This window comes from Aplysia californica, unplaced genomic scaffold, assembly GCF_000002075.1.
Source record: "Aplysia californica isolate F4 #8 unplaced genomic scaffold, AplCal3.0 scaffold00209, whole genome shotgun sequence".
Taxonomy (NCBI): domain Eukaryota; kingdom Metazoa; phylum Mollusca; class Gastropoda; order Aplysiida; family Aplysiidae; genus Aplysia; species Aplysia californica.
Window position 1 is genome coordinate 894850 of NW_004797479.1, and position 20270 is coordinate 915119.

The 20270-nt window shown below is 38.6% G+C and overlaps 1 protein-coding gene across 1 annotated transcript in view; it reads left to right on the plus strand.

Moving 5' to 3' along the window:
- LOC101864068 (multidrug resistance-associated protein 5) overlaps positions 1-20270 on the plus strand; it is a gene marked incomplete in the record, with an annotated part of 113698 nt that overhangs the window by 79249 nt on the left and 14179 nt on the right. Inside the window, 15 exon segments of the mRNA XM_013083082.2 lie at positions 673-735; positions 2397-2481; positions 5779-5927; positions 6704-6811; positions 7633-7759; positions 8804-8949; positions 10669-10740; positions 11433-11557; positions 11910-11982; positions 13446-13649; positions 14863-15052; positions 16064-16192; positions 17354-17538; positions 18692-18838; positions 19985-20114. Coding sequence (XP_012938536.2) covers positions 673-735; positions 2397-2481; positions 5779-5927; positions 6704-6811; positions 7633-7759; positions 8804-8949; positions 10669-10740; positions 11433-11557; positions 11910-11982; positions 13446-13649; positions 14863-15052; positions 16064-16192; positions 17354-17538; positions 18692-18838; positions 19985-20114 — 1933 coding nt within the window.

Consider the following 20270-nt stretch of genomic DNA (forward strand, 5'->3'; position numbering starts at 1 on the left):
GCAGAGAAGAGTGACACGTGGAGAGATACAGAGATGAGTTAGATGACGGAGGGAGGGTGGAGGGAGAAAGTGAGAGAAAGAGGGGGGGGGGAGAGACAAGGAGAGAGAGAGACAAAGAGAGAGAGAAAGAGGGACAGAGACAAAGAGGGAGACTATAGTGTGTTTGCTTCAGTAGAGATGTCTTTTTTTGTGTTGATTTAGAAACATTTAGATGTTTTTGTTGTTTTTCTCTTTTTTAAATTTTTGAGGTGAATGATTTATTTCTATCAGTATATATGCAATCTACAGCCTTCTCACTTTATGTGGAGATGCTTACAGAAACACAAAGTATTTTTTTATTTTTATTGTTTGAATGAATTTTTAGAGTGTTTCTTTTTTAAGGGCAAAAAAAATCAACGTTTTTAATGGAATAGCAAATTTGAGCTCCATTGGTTTGTCAACAGTTTAAAAAATTTAGCTATTTATTCATAAGAAGGCAGTTTAATTTTGTATTTTCTCCATAATGTAAAAGTAAGGTTACCTCGGACACTATTTCCAATTTTGTAGAAGTGTTGCTCTTTACTAGTAGTAACCCATTCAAGGAGACCTCATGTTTCAGAAAGTTTTTCCACCTCTGATGTATGGCATTCTTTTGAAAAAGTATTTATTTATTGTCATTACGTTTTTTTCCAGATTGTTTGCGCTAAATTTTCCCAAAAGTACAGAGAGAGGTGCATAGCTGTTACTGATCGAAGAGTAAGTGATGACATTCTGCGATAAGTTAAGGCATAATGTACTGAGAGAGAGAGAGGGAGAGAGAGAGAGAGAGACAGACAGACAGACAGACAGACAGACAGACAGACAGACAGATAGAGGGAAACAGAGAGAGAGATAGATGTAGAGAGAAAGAGAGATGTAGAGAGAAAGAGAGAGAGAGAGAGAGATGTAGAGAGAAAGAGAGAGAGAGAGAGAGAGAGGGAGGGAGAGAAAGAGAGAGAAGTAGAGAGAGAGACGGATAGAGAGAGACAGAGAGAGAGATAGATGTAGAGAGAAAGAGAGATGTAGAGAGAAAGAGAGAGAGAGAGAGAGAGAGAGGGAGAGAGAGAGAGTGAGAGAGACAGAGACAGAGACAGACAGACAGACAGACAGACAGACAGACAGATAGAGGGAGACAGAGAGAGAGATAGATGTAGAGAGAAAGAGAGATGTAGAGAGAAAGAGAGAGAGAGAGAGAGAGAGAGGGAGGGAGAGGGAGAGAGAGAGAAGTAGAGAGAGAGACGGATAGAGAGAGACAGAGAGAGATAGATGTAGAGAGAAAGAGAGATGTAGAGAGAAAGAGAGATGTAGAGAGAAAGAGAGATGTAGAGAGAAAGAGAGATGTAGAGAGAAAGAGAGATGTAGAGAGAAAGAGAGAGCGAGTGAAAGGTATGTTCAAGGAAGGCTTTATTTACTTATAATGACTTCCTTGATATTTATTTCCTTGGCATGCCACTAATCACAAGCTGTTGTCAGTATCCTGACAGTGGCTACTACATTAATCCTTTTCTTCCTTTTCTGAGTGGTTCTGTCATTTTTTGGAAGTGATGGAGGGAGGGAGGGGGAAGAATTGTTCGTTGTTGTTTTTCTGACCTGGCTTAGATTTTTAACTCTATGTTGTGCATTCTTTTTTAACCCAACTTTCCCCAGAGGGATTTTTTAAAAAGCAATGTACTTTTCTTTCTTTCTTCTCTTCCTTAATTTGTCATTGTGTTGTATAGTATTAGTATGTTAACCGCTGCTGTATGTTTGGTTTTGAGTTTGTAAGTAAGTAAGTTTATTAAGTGTTTAAAGCCATTGGCCCACATCACATCATATAAAAATTTATTTGTTAAATAAAGTTTCCATAATGAAAGATGGTTTTGAGTTTGACAGTTAAGGGAAAGTTTATTATGCCAACCCAAAAAGGAGTTAACTCTATCCATACGTCGTGTTTTACTATCATCATTTGAGGGCCCATGATTCTTATCATGACCTGTGTATACAGCATAGTCTTTCTCGATGTGGGGAACTTTGTGCCACCACTTTCCAAAGAGGAAATTTACTCTTTAATCTGATCCGTACGCTTTGCATAGCAGTCTGTCAAAATTATTTTTAGAGAAATACTGAAAATTTCAAAGAGATCTTCGTACTAGAAGTATTCTAGAATGTGAAGAATACAACCGTGGGGTACAAAATGACCCCAGGGCGTACGGATAGGGTTAATCATTCCTTTTTGATGCTGAGACATTTCCTCTCTTCTTGTTTCTTAATGTTGACTAAATTTTAATTCCTCTCAACTGACTAATACCATGTCGAATGTTATTTCAAACATCAATATTTTTTGTTTTCTTTTGTTGATGTATTTGAATCAGGAGCTTCTGTGGGGTTAATTTTTTCAGGTGGGTTTGATGACAGAACTTCTTACTTGTATAAGACTGATCAAGATGTGTGCTTGGGAAACTGCTTTCAGTGATAAAATTGCAGGTATGTGTGCAGACTATTTCACCCTTAGAGGAGCAGGTGTATTGTTAGTGCTGATTTGTCACCACGTTGGGCTGATTACCAATTTTATTTTATAGAAAACGTCAGCAAAGATGTAAAATGGATAATGTTTTATAGTATCTCACAAGTAACAATGCCAAAATTGAGAAAAGTTTGACTTTTTCTTAGTATCCAGCGCAGTTTAAGCTTGTAAATTATGATTTTGTCGAATGATCCTACTAATATGTAATCTCCTGTATATCTTAGACGGTCACTCTTGATCATGGTTGTGACTGCAAGAGAGAGATCGTGGATGGTTGGCGGGTGCTCTGGTGTGGTTTGCTTCTTCTTTCCTATCAAACATCTATCGTCCTTATCTCCCCTTCTTCTTTTTTATGTTTGTCACTCTCTTGTAACACCTCTAATCTTCTGGCGCTCATATGACCTTATGCAGTTGCGAGCACCGTAAAACCTCTACTAAAACTAAAACGAGATCTATCTTGGATGTTTATTTCCTCTGGCTTCTTAGGCATTTTCTTTTTACCAGTTAAAAGTTTTAACAGATTACCTTAAAGGTCTTGATAGTCCTGACCTTAACTTTCTACTTCCTGCCTAAGTAACTAGCTTTATTCTTGGTTAATGCAGGTCTGGACAGAGGGCAACTTACTTGGCTTTTATCCCTAGTTTTTCTACATAGACCCACTTGACTCCATCCCTTGGGTAAATGGTGTGGAGTTCTTATAGTCATCTCATAGAAGGTCAAACAACTTGGTCAAAAGCTTGGTTCTTTTGTCTTCTATGTTTATAACACCTTCGCAGCTGCCATTTTACGCTCTCTGACAGTCAATTAAAGGCTTTGGGATTAAGGAAGAACTGTTACAGAACTGTCTTACAAAAGACTTAAAATGTGTGACCAACTTTTATCTCAAATCTAACAGAGCATCTTTAATAAATTTTATGTGTGTAGCCTAAAGAAAGGTGCCAAAAGTCGCCAGATCATTTTGAGCTTCAGGCTGATAATGACAAAAATTATCACTTTTTTTTACCAAAATGTGTTTTCAGCAAATGTTTCACCATTTTTTAACGAAGTGTTAAATGAGTTTTTATTGATATTTGACTTCTAAGTATTTTGGGGGGAATTGTTTTGAGAGTAGGGTATGTTTTAAAAAAGATCATGAAAATAGCTGCTTTTAAAAGGTATTTAAAATCTATTCCTGAAGCTTGTTTTCTCTTCCCCGCTATGTTTTACCAAGGAATTCTAATCAATAATTGATTTCAACTGAATGCCGAATTGGAAATGAATTTCCATGAATACATACATTAGAAACAATTGAATCATCGTTTTTTTTTCAAGTTTGCATGTGTTCTAAACTTAAAAGCTAATTTTCTCAAAATTAGATCTTTATACCCTACCTCGCAAAATATGCAATGTCTCAAAAACTACTTGAGATATCTCAAAAATTCAAAAAACCACTGTGTTCAGCATTGAATTTCCTATTAGGTACAACCTTTTACTCAAAATGGTTACTATCGGACTTTTGGTACCTTTCTTTAGGCATACACACAAATATACAGGGATTTGGCTGCCAGCGTTGTACCAGTAATAGCTTTATTGGGATAAGGTTCATAACACTAACACAGTCATCAACTAGAAGCTGCCCACATGTGATATTTTGGCTAACGTTTACTACGCGTTAGGGAAGTGAAGAAGATTTAGTTTCAAAATTTGATACCTCTATGCGAGGAGAGGGAACGATCCGAGGGATGTGTCCTAAGGACAGCCTGAGGGGATCTAGAGTAGGCGCTAAAATTGAAACTTGAAACTGAGTAACTAACAAACATTGTCATCATTGATTTAACCCCCTTCCAGCCCCAGCCAATTTTGTGCACTCCCTAACCCCAGTCCCAGCCAATACAGCGGTATTTCAGAAGAAAAAAAAAGAGGCATGCTTTCTAAAAAGTGATGTAGTATCTTTGTAATGAGTTTTAGATCATAACATATAACTATGTCTTAAGGCAAATGGACAATTATTATGAAAATTAAAGTTCAATTAGGTTAGTTAATTTCGAAAAAGTGCAAATTTGATAACCCCCGAAATGGAGAATATACGCTTTTGGAACGGTGGGAGATACAAGTGCTGCTGAAAATAAACGAGCCTGGGGTTGGAAGAGTTAACAGATTCTCAACCGCATTACCTAATCCACTCTTATGCTATATCATCCCCATCAGTATCATCATTGTTGAAAAAGAAGAGAAGGATGGGAAAGTCTTGATAAACTTGCTGACCAAAATTTATGTAAATTAAAAATGTTTGAATTTGTTTATTTAATCGGCTCAACGTTTCACCACATAGGCTTCCTCAAGAGAAACTAAGAGTAAGGCTAATGTAGTGGTGTATTAGTATCAAGGAAAGGGGCCTAACAAAAAAGGGTGGCGTCGGTAGCCTAGTGGTTAGGCTACCGGACTCGTAATCGTGAGATTGCGGATTTGGGGGTTCGAGCATCAGCTCGGTCCAACGTTGTGACCTTGGGAAAGACACTTTACACGAATTTCCCACTTGGCTCGGTCCTTTCGGAGACGGACGTTACACTAGGAGGCCCCACCTCTTAAATAACCTAATGGTGTTGATAGGGCCGTTAAACCCATACCGTTTCATGTATTTCAACAAAAAGGTCTTACAGTTACACGTAGTTACCAGGTGGGCCGAAAGTGACTCAATGTGAGCCAGGTCAAGGGGCTGATGGTAAAAAAAATCAATGCTAGTCTAGTCTAGCAAGAGTATAAAAAAATTTTACCGCTATACTTATAGGCCTTCGAGTGATCTCTATGCTTCCGAGGAAGCCGAGAATGTTTCTGAGTTTTCACAGAGGGTCTGATGGATGGGGTAATGATATTTGTAAAGTGCATAGAGCATGCTGTAGAGAGTGGATATACGATATATAAATCGAGGGCCGCCAAGTAAACTATGGTAAGTTATGTTTTTTCAAATTTTACAGGAGAGACAAAAAACAGATTTTCTGGAAGCGTCGTTTTAGATGGATAAACTTCATTTTCATAAGGGAGCCTACAAATGTCCTGACAGACTTAGGCTCTCTTATGAAAACGAAGTTTATCCACCCAAAACACTTTTTTTTAATCCTTTTTTTGGTCTCTCATGTAAAATTTGAAAAATATGACTTACCATAGATTACTTGGCGGCCCTTGAAATGCAATGGTTATTATTATTATTGTTATTATTATTATTGTTATTATTATTATTATTATTATTATTGAATTTGCGGCTGTCTTTGTGTCCCCAGACATCCGCCAGGAGGAGCGCAGCATTCTAGAAAGAAGTGTGTTGGTTCAGAGCATTAGTATGGGCTCCTCCATGATGGTACCCATCTTCGCGAGCTGTCTCACTTTTATAGGATATGTGTCAACCGGACACAACCTCACAGCTGCACAGGTAGAGCGGATGACGCTGTAGTTCAAATCCTCCCCTGATTGGGTATTCTTAAACTTGAATTGCGTGGAAAATTTTTTAAGCTACCTAGGCTACATATCTTGTTCTTGTTTGGAAGGGGTTGTTAAATTTGGAGGTTTTAACTTTTAATATAATGCAGCATTCATAGAGGAGGTAAACCCTCACTGTATGATACCAGAAAATGCTTTATGCCAAATGTGTTTCACAAGTGCCACTCGCAGTCCGTGACAGAATATAAATGGCAACTTGCCTTTACTTTTTCAGCTCTTTTTTACCCAAATGCATCCCTTATATATTTATAATGTAAACATTTTGACTTTTTGGAAAGCAGTGATTTGAACGCCACGAATGATGAGTATAGGATCTTAATTTTAAGGCCAAATATTTTCTTCACTTTGATGGCTCTGCCAGTGACAGTTAACACAAGATAGAAAAGAAATTATGTTTCTTCTTTTTTTTTTTTACTTCGTGTAAAACTGGGATTGCATTTGTTGCTCGGAATACTTACAACTTTGGCAATATATGTCTAAAGCATTTTGTGTATGTGCTCCACAGTGGAAACATTTATTGTAATGTATAGTAAAGTCATCATATTTGTTTTTGAAATGTTTGAGTATATAAACATCTTCCTCTTTCTGAACTATTGTCTTTATTATGTGTTTATTTCCGTGTGACAAGAAAATTTTGAGATTTAAAAGTCATAAAGGAAACGAAAAAAAATTCTATGAACGTCCCCTTTTTACCTCCCTCGCTCACAGGCCTTCACTTTTGTGTCGTTGCTAAACACAATGCAAGTGTCCCTGGCGACCGTACCATTTGCCATGAAAGCCGTGTCGGAAATGATCGTCACCACGCACAGAATCAAGGTAAGGCTCACTGCTGTAAATACGGATAGGGGACAGTAAGCATTAAGTTTTATACCAGATTGGTCCACAGCACGAAAATTACTATGCATTTATTTTTAGTGTAGTATAGTTTGAATAGAAACCATCAAATATTTCAAAAAACTATTAATTTGCGATGGATATAAAGTCATGTTCATGTGAAACAGATGAAATAAACAAGAAAAGGGCTATATATATATACGATACCTGAGTGGGAGATTGGTAGTGAAAGGAAAATAATACCCAGTGACAGGACAAGATGCATTGAGATACTAATGTACTTTATTGGCCTTCCTATGGGAGAGTTAGTGTGTTTAAACTATTAACTTTTCCATAACTCGTTGACTTTGTGGTCAGGTCTCTTCATTCTTTGCTAATGTGTAAGTCACTTGAGGGAGACATACAGTATTGCTGCCAGTTAGGCACCTACCTCCCTACCTCCCTCATCCACACATCATTTTATTATCTGTCTTCCAATAGCCAAGAGCCCATTTACAGCCGGGTGAAAGGAGAAATTTATGGAAAAGTATTTTCTTTAGGAGGCAGCTGAGCTGTAGCTCTAAACCTTAACCAAATATGTTGTGGGCATGAGATGGTTTGACTTAGTGATTATAGATGATCAACTGAAGAAGGTGAAAAAATAGGAGGAAAAGGAAAGTTGCACAGAGAAGAGGGTCATGGATCAGATATCAACCCCCGAATGTTCACAGCGGATAAATTAGTCATAAATTGTATTCTTTGGTGTCTATTTTTTTTTTCCAATCAAAATGGTCCGGTTTTCAATATTTTTTTTATTCCTTTAGGAAATTTTGATAATGGAAGAAATGAATGCTGCAGAAGTTCTACCATTAGATGAGTCCAGTGCAGTTGAGATTGAGAACGCTTCATTTTCATGGAGCTCTGGAAGAGCGAGGAAAGATATGGGCAATGGTAAGTCTTTGTATGTGGCTCGATGTGGCGGAATCAGACGCTCGTTAATTTTTGGGCATATGAGGTTATTGGTATCATCTTAAAGCCTGTTCATTTGCCTTGCTTTTGGTGAAAAAAATATCCGTCTACGTTGAATAGAAGTCGAGATATTTGCGAATGAAGAACGTGAGGGTCACCTAGTTTCTGAGGTAAAAATAGTGAGAAAATGGCCGCCAAAGATGAGTTATTTACTTAGCCTGAGAGTCTGTGGAAACTGAAATAAAATCCCCTCAGAAATGTGTTCTTTAATGGGCTTGAAAAGTGTTGAGTCAAAAAATGAAAATTAAATAAAAATTCACAAACGTGCGGAAAAATGCCTCTTTCTTCACTGTGATTATTTTGACGAGTGCATGATTTTACCTCGCTGCCTCACATATTCTTATCTGAAAGAGAAGTTGCACTTTTGGCAAGCTCAAGGATCATGCTCATGATGGCAAGAGACACTGTGTATTCAATCCATATTCAGATGAAGTTCGTGTAAAAAAATTGTATGGAAACTTCACTTTTTCAAAATTATTTCTTTCTTAGCAGCTCACTCTTGTACATCCTGCCCAAATATAATTGGGGAAAAGTTTTCGCCAACATTTCTTTGAGGTGCTAAGTTTACAAGTCTCTTCACAGGCCCAGTTCTCATTTTACATCATATTTTTTTAATTAATCTTTGGATAGAGGAAGAGGGGAGTTGTTATTTTTATTTTTTTTTAATCTATCTTTTTTCTTTTATACTCCAATCCTGTTTTAATCTTTTTTCTAGCCTAATTCTTGTAAGTTTTTGTGGATTACATAACATAGGAAGCAAATTCATCCAAACATATTATATTGTCCTTATTTCTCCTCTTTCTTTTATTGTTTCTTACTCTCTTGTAACACCTCTATTCTTCGGCATTTATATGACCTAACCTAATTGTGTTGCAAGGGCCGTAAAACTCACTTTTTAAAAATGTGTGTAACATTGACTCCCATGCTTTCATGAACATCTCTAACTGACTATTAACTTTGTTTCAGGGATACAAGACAAACCAAAGCACAAAAAAAAAGGGAAAAAGCAGCCTGAACAGGAGGCAGAGACCCTGAACAGTGGGAGTGAAGGAGAAAATGGACGCATCTACACCGGACCAACGCTCAGCAACATCACGTTTACCCTGAAGAAGGTGGGTGTGAGAGAAACTGTCATTAGACATATAGACAGCTTGCTTTATTTTAACTCTTTATCTCCGGAAAGAACCTCCCAGCAGCTCATGGTCGGAACAGCTGTGCCGGTGAGTGGCTGACAGCGGATCGGGCATATTCCTTTGCGACGACTTCGTCTCAAATTACTTTTCGGCAACTGCCGCTGCCGAAAACAGGTCTCTTTTAATGGGGTATCATTTATTAGATGAAAAACTATCGAAATAGGTTCACTTGTTCCAATTTAATTACCAATTTAGTGATGTTTTAGTCATTTTTAGATTTAGTACCAAAAAGGGGCCTCGGCATAGTTGGTTTATCCCCCACAGAGATAAAGAGTTAATCCTATGGGCCTGAATGTAATCCACACTTGAGTGTGGGTTCCTTTTACCCTCACAAGTAGAAGAGAATGTATGCCTCAGCTGAGGTTGGTCCTGACAAGCTTGGTCGAAACATCCGATCTCCTCAATGAACTAAAGGGGGGGGGGGGGGGGATTGTAATTTGAGAAGATTTCCCAAGGACGTTCAAGCACATGGCTTATTAACTTAAGCTTAGTGGGCCAGAACTCAAAAGGTTGAGGTTAAAAGGTGAAGTGTTAATCATTTACTATTTTTAAATTTCAACTTCTTAGGAAGGTTCATAATATATATATCCTTCATTAGCTTTTAACGTTATTTTTCATTGTAGTTGTTCTGTTCCTGTCTGGATGAAAATAGTCTCTGTGTGTGTGTGTGTGTGTGTGTGTGTGTGTGTGTGTGTGTGTGTGTGTGTGTGTGTGTGTGTGTGTGTGTCTGTGTGTGTGTGTGTGTGCATTAATGTATATTGCATGAGAAGAAAGAAAGCAGTAAGGAAGGTTTTTGAAAAATGGGTATTCCAATGTAAAACGCATTGAGCTACTTTTTTTTGGAAATGCGCTATATAAATGTTATATATTATTATTATTTATTATTATATAGCCTATATACGACTCCACAATACCTCCACATGGTCAACTAGTTCAGTACTCTCTAGGTAATTCTTGGAAGTAATGGAGGGAATTGTTTGGGATGAACAACGATGCAGCCTGTTAAGTGCATGAATATAACAATCTTTTTCTAGTTAGTTCACTATTTTTTTTATCTTCCATCTTTCAAGCAAGCTGCGGTAACATCATGATCTGTGGTTTGTTTTGTTGAGAAATAGAATCCTTTCTTTCTCCCAATATTAGGACTGAAATCAATTGAGGACTTGATTCTTTTTTTTTTCTGTTTGATTTTAAATTTTCTCTGAATACAGCCTTTTACTTTATAAAATTGTAATGCAGTTACTGCGTTTTGTTACATCCTCTAATCCTCTGAAATAAAAGCTGAACTCTTTATCCTACGGCAAGCCGCTCCCATGCAGGAGCTCGAGGTCGGAACCACTCTGCCGGTGAGCGGGCACATTCCTTTACGACGACTTCGACATCAAATTTTTTTCCGGCACTCTTAAACCGGAAGTTCATTTATTAGAAGAAAAACCATCGAAATAGGTTTGCTAGTTTCGATTTTATGACCCATTTAATGACGTTTTTGTCATTTTTAGATTTAGCACCAAAAAATAGCCCCGGTGTAGTGGGTTGACCCACCTCGGAGATAAAGCGTTACTGTGTGGTGTTTATGTCTTGTATGAAGTTTAATTTTAAATCTTACCCTCTAATGTGTGCCTATATATGTCTCTGCAGGGCCAGTTGGTTGGTGTGTGTGGCCAAGTTGGTAGCGGGAAATCCTCATTGATAAATGCCATCTTAGGACGGGTAAGCTACCTTGCACCTTGCTTATCATGACAATGTACTTCTCTTTAGTGGGTGGTTGATGGGTGCTTTCGTGTGGTTTGCTCCTCCTTTTCTATGGACACCTATCATCCTTATCTCTCCTCCTTCTTATTTTTATGTTTGTTACTTTCTTGTAACATCCCTTATCTTCAGCTCTTATATGACCTCATGATGTTGCAAGTGCCATAAAACTTTTACTAAAATAATTATGCTTCCTTCTTCACCTGCCCACACTACATTTTATAATACAATGATACTGTCCAAGTCATCCTCCTGTCTAAGACAACCACTTACCTCCTTGACATTGAGTGGCCATCTTGGACAATTTTGACTGTAGGCCTATACCTAAGTGTTAAGTTAAGTTGTTCCCGCATCCGATCCTTACATTGGGGATTGCCTTGCTAGTGAGACAACTTCCTGGGCCTTCGGCATATTATGGTAGGGTGGCCAGTTCCTTTCCACGCCGCCTTTACTTCCCTAACTCGAAGTCAGGTACCCATGGCAGGTGGGCACGAGGGGGTGAAAATAATCTGTGTCCGAACCGAGGCTCGAACCTGGACTTTCCGCTTTGGAGGCGGGCGCACTAACTGCTCCGCCACCACCCCTATATGTATTTATAAATCAACTTCTTTATATAAGAAAATTTCCCAGCGAACTGTGTTCTCCTTCCTCAGATGGAAGTTACATCAGGCTTTGTTGGTGTCGTTAGCCAGGTGGCATATGTGTCTCAGCAATCCTGGATTATGAACGACACCGTGCGAGGAAATATCCTGTTTGAGAAAGCTTATGATGAAGACAGGTGAGAAACAAGAGACATAGTATTGGCATTTATAAGTCAACGTGATAATGGCTTTTTTTTTTTTTTTACAGTTGAAACAGATGTTAAGCTTTAAAGAAAATCATTCTCTTTCAAATAGGTGTCAAGCAATTTTGTTATGGTCAACAACAAAAAATCAGTGATGAACTTACCTTCCAGCATTTTAAGAAAAGTTATTGATAAATGAATTAGCCAAGGGGAGTGGAGGGGCACCAAAGAGAAACTCTTAAAAGTTCATCACTGGCCCTATGAGAATTGAACTATAGATACTTTGACATGAGATCTAACCTTATAGCATGTGTAACTATTCATTTGGCTCTGGTTCACTTCCCAGGTACAAACAGGTATTGGAGGCCTGTGCTCTACCTCCTGACATTGCAACGTTGCCCTCTGGAGACCTCACTGAGGTAACATTCTAACTGTCTCTCATAATTGGTCACTTTTAAGCACAAGGGGCTATCCCGAAGAATGCTGTTTTGAGAAAATCGAAAGTAAGTTTTTGGACCCTTGTTCAGTTTCTTTAAAAGGCAAGGAGAGCTTTCTCTATAACCAAACAAAGACACACACCAATGAAACCGAACTTCTCCTACAGGTAGGGCAATGCCCACTTTTGGTGTAGGTCAAGATTTCTGGAAACCCCCGCCGAAATCTGGGTTAGCCCGCTTGTCCTTAAAAGCGATCAATTAACTCATTAAACTCGAGCAGCTGAACGGCTGCTCCTTGCTGCCAAATCTTTTCCCCGTAGTTACAAGCGACAGCTGTTAGTGACCAGGATGATGCTCACAGATGTGATGATTGTTGCTGATTGTAAGGAGTTTCTTTTAATCTAAACAGCTTTTTTGAGAATGAAACTTTGTACAGAGCTTCCCGAAGGGAAGTTACGCTCCTTTGTCTTTATGTTTATGTCTGTTCTTTAGTTTAGTTTTAGTAAGGTTTTCCGGCGCTCCCAACTGCATAAGGTCATATGAGCGCCAAGGGGTGAATGTTAACAGCAGAAGTCCAAACGGGGGAATCAGACTTATACTCTATTCACCTCTCTAGCAAGGCAACTATCAAGGCGCCTCAGAAATAACAGTTCACAAACATAAAAAAGAACTAGAGGAAAATAACGATAGTAAGGATGAGGAAAGAAAAAGCAGCAGTTCCTCCTATGTATGAGTATGAGTATGACTTTGACATATCAGTCTATTTTCAATTCTACTGCGCATAAGAACATGTTAATATCCTCCCTTTTGGTATGTCCATTCTTTGTCAGGAGTCAGGAGTCAAAGCACATGATTTGAAAGTAGTTAAGTCTAGTTGTAAAAAAACATTCTGTTTTGTCAAACTGTGGAAATCAATCTTGGGTTCAATGAGTAGATCTCCTGCAATTGCCCAGCCTGCTGTATAGTCCTATCTAACAGCCTAGGACTGTCATGTTATACGTCTGCTGTCGGTACAATTTCAAACATTTGAGAGGTCAGTTGATTTGTGCTACAAAGCCTCAGAGTCCATGGAAAGTGACAATTTACATTTTTTGTGCCTTTAAATCAACGTTTTTCAATGTAATTCACACTGTCTGTCTATCTGTCTGTCTGTCTGTCTGTCTGTCTGTCTGTCTGTCTGTCTGTCTGTCTCTGTCTCTCTGTCTCTCTGTCTCTCTGTCTCTCTGTCTCTCTCTCTCTCTCACACACACACACACACACACACACACGCACACACACACACAAACACACACACACATTCACACACATACACACACACACACACACACACACACACACACACACACACACACACACACTTCCCCTCTCTCCCCCTCCTTTTTTGTCTCACAGTTCACCTAGGAGGTCAATCTATTCTATTAACAGTTCATCTTTTCTTCTACCAGGTGGGTGAGCGAGGGGCTACGTTAAGTGGCGGTCAGAAACAACGCATCTCCCTGGCCCGTGCTGCATACAGCGATTGTGAACTCATCCTCCTGGACGACCCAATGTCTGCGGTGGACGTCCAAGTAGGGCAACACATCTTCCAACATTACATACAGGGACTGCTCAAAGGGAGGACCGTCGTTCTGGTCACTCATCAATTGCAGGTAGCCTGCAGATTTGTCATACATTTGTGAAGCGTGCTGACAAAGTGAGTTACTCCTCGGATTCAAGCCTTATGGAAATAGATACATCACGCTTATAGGTCAAGTTTTTACGATTTATAAGTATGAAATAACAAATGACGTGTTACACATAAAGAATATTGTATCTATAGAAAATCTACAAATTTGACCCTAGAGTCAATTTTTGGCGAATATCTCCATAAGTGGATTGCGAGAAGTAACTCATTTTGTCAGCTAGCACGCCTCACATTTCTTTTTACTATTTGAAATGTTTCTTAAAATGGTGGAATTACGAAAGGGAGAGGAAATGTACATTCTTTAACACTTTGCAGTCACTTGGCACAATAATGCGACAGTGAAAATTATCGTTTCCGGTCACCTGGCGCCCCAGCGAAAAGTCCATTGCAGTCACTCTAGTCCTGGCTGGGTGACCAGATGGGGTATTTTGTACTGCTGGCTTTGTGACTGCAAAGTGTTAAACTTTAAGCTGTGTTTGAAGAAAAGAGTTGAAGAAAACTTATTTTTGCTTTACTTTATTGATATAATGTGTTTTGACTCAGTGGAATCAGGTGCTCGTCACGTTTTGGGCATGAGGAGTTATTGGTAGCACTGGAAAGCTTATGCATTCGCCTTGCTTTTCATGAAAAAAATACTCATTTATCTTGAAAAGACGTTGAGGCATTTGCAATTGAAGAAAGTGAGGGTAACTTGGTTTCTGATGTAAAATTAGCAAGAAAATGACTGCCAAAGTTGAGTAACTTCTATAGTTTGAGAGTCATTGAGAGCTGAATATTTACTTATTTTGCGCCATTAGTCAATGTTTTTTTCAGTGGAATTCATATGAAAATGTGTTTTTAGATGGACATAAAAAGTGTTGAGCGAAAAAACAGAAATTCAATTATAATTGTCAAATTGCCTCTTCCTTCGATTTCACTATTTTGATGAGCGCCTGATTTCACCACGATGCCTTACATATGTATTTACATTTGAGTAAAGAAGCTTCTCAATTTGTACTGAAAGAGAAATTATCTTATTCCTTAGAAATGATGAAAATGCTGAAAGGAATGGAATAATCAAAGTGCTAAAAGATGCTCTTTGCATAAAAGTTTCTTTTCAGTAATATTATTGTTGCAGTCATTTAAATAAAAATAATTTTTTCTTGCTTTTATTGATTCATTTTCATTTTGAATTTCAGTATTTAGAAAGCTGTGATGAGATTCTGGTGATGAAAGATGGTGGATTGGCAGAGCATGGGTCCCACCCTCAGCTCTTGTCAAATAAGGGCGAGTATGCTAACCTGCTGAGCTTGTTTGGTGATTTTCGAAGCTCAAGCAAGGAAAGTCTGTCTCATATCACAGACCGGGGAGAGAATGGAGGTACACCAAGTGAGATTTGTTCCTCTTCTTCTTCTTCTTCTCGATCGCATCACACTTGAAGTCTGATATCTGTCTTAAATTGAGCCGTCCTGCTCAGTTCATCTGTGGGCCCATATAGCTTCTCTTGTTGTGTCAGTGGGGCTGGCCACGTTTCCTGTCTCAGGGCCCTGTGTGTCTTGCAGTGCTGAAGGATGTGCTTGTGTTTGTGTTACCAGTCACTTTTCTTCCTCGTCTCCTGCACTCCAAGACGAGGGAAGGCCCTCCAGTCGCTGGAGTGGACCCCTTCGAGGCTTGGGGCCCGGCACTTGCATCTGCCTTATGGGTCCTCACAGTTTTCTTCCTCTTTCTTTGTCTCTTCTATTTAGTTTCTGAGATAAATGTTGTGTTTCCTTTACCGTACAGTGTTGTGAATGAGATGGGACCTTGAATGTATGTCTATCTCTCATATGCCTGGAACGAGATTATTTAATATAATAATGTTGATTTTTAAAACAGCTGTTGAAGATACCACCTATAATCTTAAGATGAGAGATCAAAGAAGAAAAATTATGGTGTGAAGATTTTAAAAATATTTATAGAAAGGAAACTATGACATCTCAGTGCCATTTTGTGTTTGATTTGGGTGTTTTTTTTTGTTTTGTTTTGCTTTTGATATAATACTAATAATAGTGAAGTGTAGTTTGCCCCTTCTTTCCTATCAAACATTTATTTCCCTAAACTCCTGTCCTTCTTTATTTGTGTTTGTTACTCTCTTGTAAATGGGTGGTTGGCGGATGCTCTGGTGTTGTTTGCTACTTCTTTCCTATTAAATAACTATCGTCTTTATCTCTCCTCCTTTTTCATGTTTGTTACACCTCTAATCTTCGGCTCTTATATGACCTTATTGTGTTGCTAGTGCCCTAAAACTCTTACTAAAACTAAAAAACTCTGTTGTAACACTTCTAATCTCTGGCCCTTGTATGACCTTATTGTGTTGCTAGTGCCATAAAACACTAACTGAAACAAACCTCTGTGATACAGATGAGGAAAACAACAACGGTAGTGGAGGAGTTGTCGCCCACGGTAGTGGACCGGAGGTGGCAGACCAGGAGAATGGCCTCAACCATGCAGATGAGACAATCAAGGCTACTGCTGAAGCAAAGGAACAAGGTCTGTGTGCTTCTCTTTCCCCGAGCCTTTTAGCCCTGCTTCTATCTCTTTTTATGCGAGGTAGGTTAGTTGGCGGGTGCTGCTGTAGTGTGGTTCACTGTTTCTTGCATAGCAGTCATTTATCGACCTTATCTCTCCTCTTTCATTTTTGGGTTTGTTACTCTCTTGTGACACATCTAATTTTAGTGGTAAAATTACTGAAAATGGCTGCAAAAGTTTGGTTTCTTCAGTAGCTTGAGAGTCTTTGAAAACTGAAAAATTACACATGTTATGCGTCTTACCCTTCCAGCACCCGCCATTTTTGTGCACTCCCTAACCCCAATCCCAGTCAATACAGCAGTATTTCAGAAAAAGAGGCATGCATTCTAAAAAATCATAAAGTATCTTTGTAATGAGGTTTAGATAATAACATGTAACGATGTTTAAAGGGAAATGAACTAATATTATGAAAATTAAGATTTAACTAGGTTCGCTAATTTAGACAAATGCGCAAATTCGGTACCTCCCAAAACTGAGAGTATACACTCTTAGGACGGTGGGAGGTACAGGCACTGCTGAAAATATACGCGCGTGGGGCTGGAAGGGTTTACACTTTGCAGTCACTTGGCGCAATAATGCGACGGTGAAAATTCTCCGTTCCAGTCACTTGGCGCCAGGCCTAAGAAGTCCTTTGCTGTCGCTCTCCTGGCTGGGTGACCAGATGAGGTGTTTTGTGCTGCTGGCTGTGTGACTGCAAAGTGTTAACCCTATCCATATGCCCTGGGGTCATTTTGTACCCCGGGGTTGTATTCTTCACATTTAAGAATACTTCTAGTGCGAAGATCTCTTTGAAACTGTCAGTATTTCTCAAAAAATCATTTTGACAGACTGGTATGCAAAGCATACAGATCGGATTAAATCCTTTTTGGAAAGTGGTGGCACAGAGTTCCCCACGTTGTATGGATACGATAGTAAAACACGACGTACGGATAGGGTTAAGTGGTGGCACAGAGTTCCCCACGTTGTATGGATACGATAGTAAAACACGACGTACGGATAGGGTTAAGTGGTGGCACAGAGTTCCCCACGTTGTATGGATACGATAGTAAAACACGACGTACGGATAGTGTAGGTTATACTGCCAGAAAGTCTTCATTGTCTTTGTTGGGTTTTTTTCTTCAGGAAAGTTGATAGCAGAGGAGGAGATGGAGAGCGGGTCGCTGGAGGCTTGGGTCGTGCACCAGTACATCCTGTCGATGGGAGGATACCCCGTGGTGCTCTTCGTCTTCTTCTGTTTCTGCCTACCTGTGGTCAGTGTGTCCCTGGCTGGGTGGTACCTGTCCTACTGGCTGGAGCAGGGTGGAGGGGTCAGTATGTTCAGACTGTTGCCACCTCAGAGCTTTCTTGTTGTATATATATTTCCGTTATTTTAAACAGTGAAAATGTGAAATCTTCGTAACTCTTTGAACCGTCTGGCAGTAATAAACCTGTTCCCCATCGGACTCTGGGAGCATCCAGTAACTAGTGACAACTGTTTCGTTTTATTTCGTGCTCGTTTTTGCTTGTTTTTCGGCACTATTCGAGCACAAAGTTTTTAGTAATGATTAAGCCTTTGTTTCCGCTATTTGAAAGTTGGAGGCAAGCTTTTGGGGTTATAATGGTACGTGGTGCACTAGGTTTAGATGACTGTAGAAAAAAACTCAGGAAAACGGTGGAAAAAACTCAAGGCTTAAAGAGTTAAAGTTACCCTTTATTATGAACTGTTTTCACTGGTACTAAAAATGGAGATATGACAAGAAAGCACTGGGTCGCACTGTATTTGTCTTACCATATTTCAAAATAATGAGACAAGTAGGAAATTAGGGATAATAAAGTGGACTTCACTCTTATAAACTCTGATAAAATAGTTGGCTGTTAAAGAAATTGGGGGGGTGGGGGGGGGGGGGCGGTGGGGGGAGTGTTGTATCACCCAACTGTGTTAGAAAGAGACCTTTCTAGAGTATTGGAAAGAGGGTGGAAAGTGATGATACGGTTTAATTTGTTAAAATCATAAGGTTTTTTTCTTTATCCATTTGGCATATCATTGACAATGTCCACTGTTAACTATTACTGCTATCTACCGAAAACCTCATTTTAATAAACTTTATAATGTGTTAAAATAGTTACTGTTAGATTATGTAGATTTCAGATTATAAACTTTACAACGTATTTAGTAATTACAGTTAGATATTGTATATTTCAGATTACAAACTTTATAATATATTCAATAATTACAGTTAGATAGGTATATTTCAGATTATAAACTTGAAAATGTACTTACAGTTAGATTTTGTAAATTTAAGATTATAAGTAGTTACAGTTAGATTATGTATATTTCATATTATAAACTTGAAAATGTAGTTACAGTTAGATTATGTATATTTCAGATTATAAACTTGAAAATGTAGTTACAGTTAGATATTGTATATTTCAGATTATAAACTTGAAAATGTAGTTACAGTGAGATATTGTATATTTCAGAGTGTGAATATCACGATCGGCAACATGACACGTCCAAGTCTGAGAGTGGTGGACAATCCAGACAAACATCACTACATGCTCATCTACACCATGTTCATCCCCATCCTCATTTCCACCATGTTTCTACGCTCCTTCTCCCTTGTAAAGGTGAGTATTCTTCTTTTTGGTAGATCAATATTACGCATGCTCATATGACCTAATGCAGTTGCGAGCGCAGTAAAACACTTACCAAAAAAAAAATATCAATACTATGACTGCTTAGTGTAAGTGTAAGACTGCCATACGCCATTTTGGAAAGTGTCTGATGTTTTTCAGAGTCTTTCACCAAGCAGTCGAGTTGTCAGTCATATATACCAGTACTTATCTGTCCCTGCGTTTTTATGCTAAAAATATTCTGAAATTATGCAAACTGAGCCGAAAAATGTGAAATTATGCGATTCTGTTAATTTCAACAAAGAAAGATAAAGGGAAATATTCAGAAATTATTCAAAAAATTAACAAACTTCGTTAAATTATTCGGGGTGCATAAAACCATGGGGACAGACTTATTCTTCCTACTCAGCACTTCGAGTTAACAACATTGGTAATAATGAGATTATTGTGAGTCCTCAGAGTTTTTGTCATCAGCTTTATCGCGAGATACAAAGTATTGAAACTGACATTTTAGCAGGTTCATTTTGCTATAGCATCTTGCACTTCATCTGGGTACAATTGGATCTTTCTGTAAAAATGTATTATTTATAGCTCTTCAAAGATTGGGGGAGGGGGGGGGGCCTCAAGGATGAGTATTGAGAAATTAGCTTAGAAAATTTCCTATGATGAAAGTTCAAAATAAAAGATGCACAGACCTTTTGTAAGTTTCTGTTGTCATGGGCACTGGGTGTCCTCAGGAGAAGTGGCAAAATTCTCTTTCATTAGGTGAGTTAATTTGGGGGTCTACTTAACTACTATTGTACATCAGCTGGAGTAAATTTTAACAGCTGTATGGCATCAACAAATACGTTGGCAAACAGCTCATAGAGATATTTTTTTTTTAAATATGTCTGTTGTCAGAAATCGATGTACAGAAAAGTACAGAAAAGTGGGAAGACGTGGCATAACATCATTAAGAGGCTAGCCCAGGATAGAGAAAGGTGGAAGGTGTTTGTCCGGTCCTACATCCTGGTGAAGGGTGAGAAAGGCAATGATGATGATGATGATGTCTGTTGTAAACTTTCTCTCTCTTTCCTTACAGATTAACGGCCTAATATTTAAAATCTTATGTACAATTTTTGTCTTTTTCTTTTTCTCCAGGCCACTCTCCGTGCCTCCAGTCAACTTCATGATAAGGGCTTCTCCGGGATTCTTCACTGCCCCATGTCTTTTTTCCATTCAACACCCGTTGGTCGAATTATTAATCGCTTCTCAGCTGATCTGGATGAAAGTACGTAATTTATTTTTTTTTTTAATCTTTCCTGCAAAAATTTTGTATTGACGAAAGCTGCTTTATGTCTTGTTTTGATTTAATGACCAATTTTGAGACATTTTTGTTTCATTCTTAGATTTTGTAACAAAAAAGGACTCCAACATAGTGGGTTTA